Source organism: Cystoisospora suis (genome assembly GCF_002600585.1).
Source record: "Cystoisospora suis strain Wien I chromosome Unknown contig_299, whole genome shotgun sequence".
Taxonomy (NCBI): domain Eukaryota; phylum Apicomplexa; class Conoidasida; order Eucoccidiorida; family Sarcocystidae; genus Cystoisospora; species Cystoisospora suis.
The window spans coordinates 1,061-3,251 of record NW_027153100.1 but is presented as its reverse complement, the minus strand read 5'-3'; the positions used below and the strand labels follow the sequence as shown (position 1 = coordinate 3,251).

The window sequence follows — 2,191 nt, the reverse complement described above, 5'->3', positions numbered from 1 at the left end:
CAGCATGTTACCTTCCGAGCCTTCTTTGATGGCGGGACGGTCGAGGAGCCAACAGAAACGTCACTCCCGACCGAAGGAGGGCAGACACCTGAGGCCGCGGCCGGCCGACCAGTCCCCAGAACGCTGATGGTGCTGCTTCCGCCACTTAGCGCCCCAGCCTGCAGTCACCGCCACCGCATGGAAAAACACGTCAACGCCTGGCACTCCCGTAAACACCTGACCAATATACTTAAAAAAAAAAGACACATCGTCCAATTAGTCTCCATTAGGCCCAGTCAGTCCGAAAGTACAACAAACAGATCAGACCTCGTGATCATTGCCCGTGTGTTTCTAATCGCCCCCCTGACTACACGAGTGCAGACGCTTCCGTCAGGCTGTCTGGTAGACGTGCGGAAAAACCCCGGGACAGCTGTGCATACACAAAAGAGCGGCGAAAACACGGACCACGCAGACAGGTCCGCGGAGCTATTGCTCCATAATACAGCTGTGAAAAAGAAAGCAGAGGGGCTCTTGTTACGCCAACCCGAGATAGCAGCGGAATTGAAGGCCGTGTCCGCTAAAATTGCGCAGAACACGGATAGCTGAAGAAAGACATAATCTACTGCCGTGATCTCTCCGCGAACTCTAGGACTAGTGATGATGAATTCCTCGGAACGGACACCGGCGGTAAGTGCAACATGAGCGCTGGGGGTCGGCGGACTGAAGTATAGGCACCACGAGCTCAGATTAGGACCATCAACGCGACCCGTTCGTAGGACTGGCATCGGTGGGGGACTACCCGGCTTCGCCTCCTCGGCTTTCTACGCCCTTCGAGTATGCCTTTCTTCACAGGCCCCACACAGACAGTGAAAAGCTTGTTCAGGGTATTTTCATTGAGCAAGCAAGGCACCTCCAGGACAGGCTCACACTCTGCAGCGTGTTCCGCTCCCGTACCTGGCGCGCCAGCTAGACTCGTCCACAGTAGCTGGAAAACGGAATGGGGCATCAAAATCAAGTGCAGAAAGCAAAGATAGACCATCGAGCGCTGGACCACAGGCCCGCCCGTCGCGGTCAGAACGCTCGAATTCACCTCTTTCAAGCTGCTCCTACAGCTACATGAGACTCACCTGCACATCACTATCTTTCCGGTACAGAAAGTCGCCCTCGCCCTCCATTCCCACGCCTACACCTATTCCCCCCACCATGGATGCTACCGACCGCTCTGGCCCAACCAACCCTCCCGCCGCCAGCGCCCCAGAAACCGCGTCACTTCCCGATCGTTCCGAGCTGCCACTACCACCCACAGAACTTCCACCTCGACTGTCCCCTCTGTCGTTTCCTCGTCTTCTCAAAGTGCTTCTGCCAGCCGTGCTTCCCCAGGCACTGCTCGAGCCCCCAACTGCCTGGGAATTTCCCCCACTAGGACCGGCCCCGGCCGACGAGGACCCACCCGGCGCATTCACTCCACCTGGCACTCCGGTATCAACGCCTCCACCTTGAGCGCGAGCTTGGGCCGCCGCCGCTCCAAGGCCGCTCATAGAATGAAGAAGCTTGTCGCGTTCGCGTGCGAGCCGCTGTTGCTCGTAGTGAATGAAAGAAGCAATCTGCTTGTTCACCACGACCTTCTCGCGAAGAAGAGCGCGACATTTCGAGTGAAGAGTCTGCAGAGAAAACGCAGTATGGGTAACTGTAAGTGTGGCCTTCCACAACGTACACAAACAGGGACGCACCTTGTGCCAGACAACAGCGATCCTGCACGGGGTCCCTCGACTGGCGCTGCACGCCACATGCGCGAATGTACCGCCGCCCAGGACGCAGAAAAAGTCGCGAGAAAAACAGGAACGGAAACTGAGGGCGCACGCACGAAGTGCTACACCATCAGGCGGATACATGCACAATAAAATAAGCCGCTACTGTTAGGTAGGCATAGAGGCATAGAAACGCCAACTTCTCCATTGATAGAAGGTAGGTCACGGTGACAGCCGCAGCACCGTCCGAGAAGGGGCCAAAGAGGGGACTGCCGTGCCCTGGTACACGGGCAGGGGACCAGGATGACTGAGGTAATTACACTGATACTTCTTTGTTAAAAAAGAGCCGCACCTCTCCGAAGAACACCAACCCCCGCACACGCAGCGCCCAAACCGCATCTTCAGGCCGCGAACCGCCTTTCCGTAGACGAACACTTCTCGCGTTGACTCTGGGCAGCCGCCGC

At 57.1% G+C, this 2,191-nt stretch overlaps 1 protein-coding gene across 1 annotated transcript; it reads right to left on the bottom strand.

Annotated features, from left to right (window-relative positions):
• Positions 1 to 8: 8 nt before the first annotated feature.
• On the bottom strand, positions 9 to 1,640 carry CSUI_000782 (phd-finger domain-containing protein; the record flags this gene model as incomplete). The annotated part of the gene is made up of 2 exons (XM_068060989.1): positions 1,107 to 1,640; positions 9 to 158 (listed from the first exon to the last, which is right to left on the bottom strand). Coding segments are annotated over exons 1-2 (561 nt in total), but the record flags the coding sequence as incomplete, so codon positions are not given.
• Between the last annotated feature and the right edge of the window lie 551 nt (positions 1,641 to 2,191).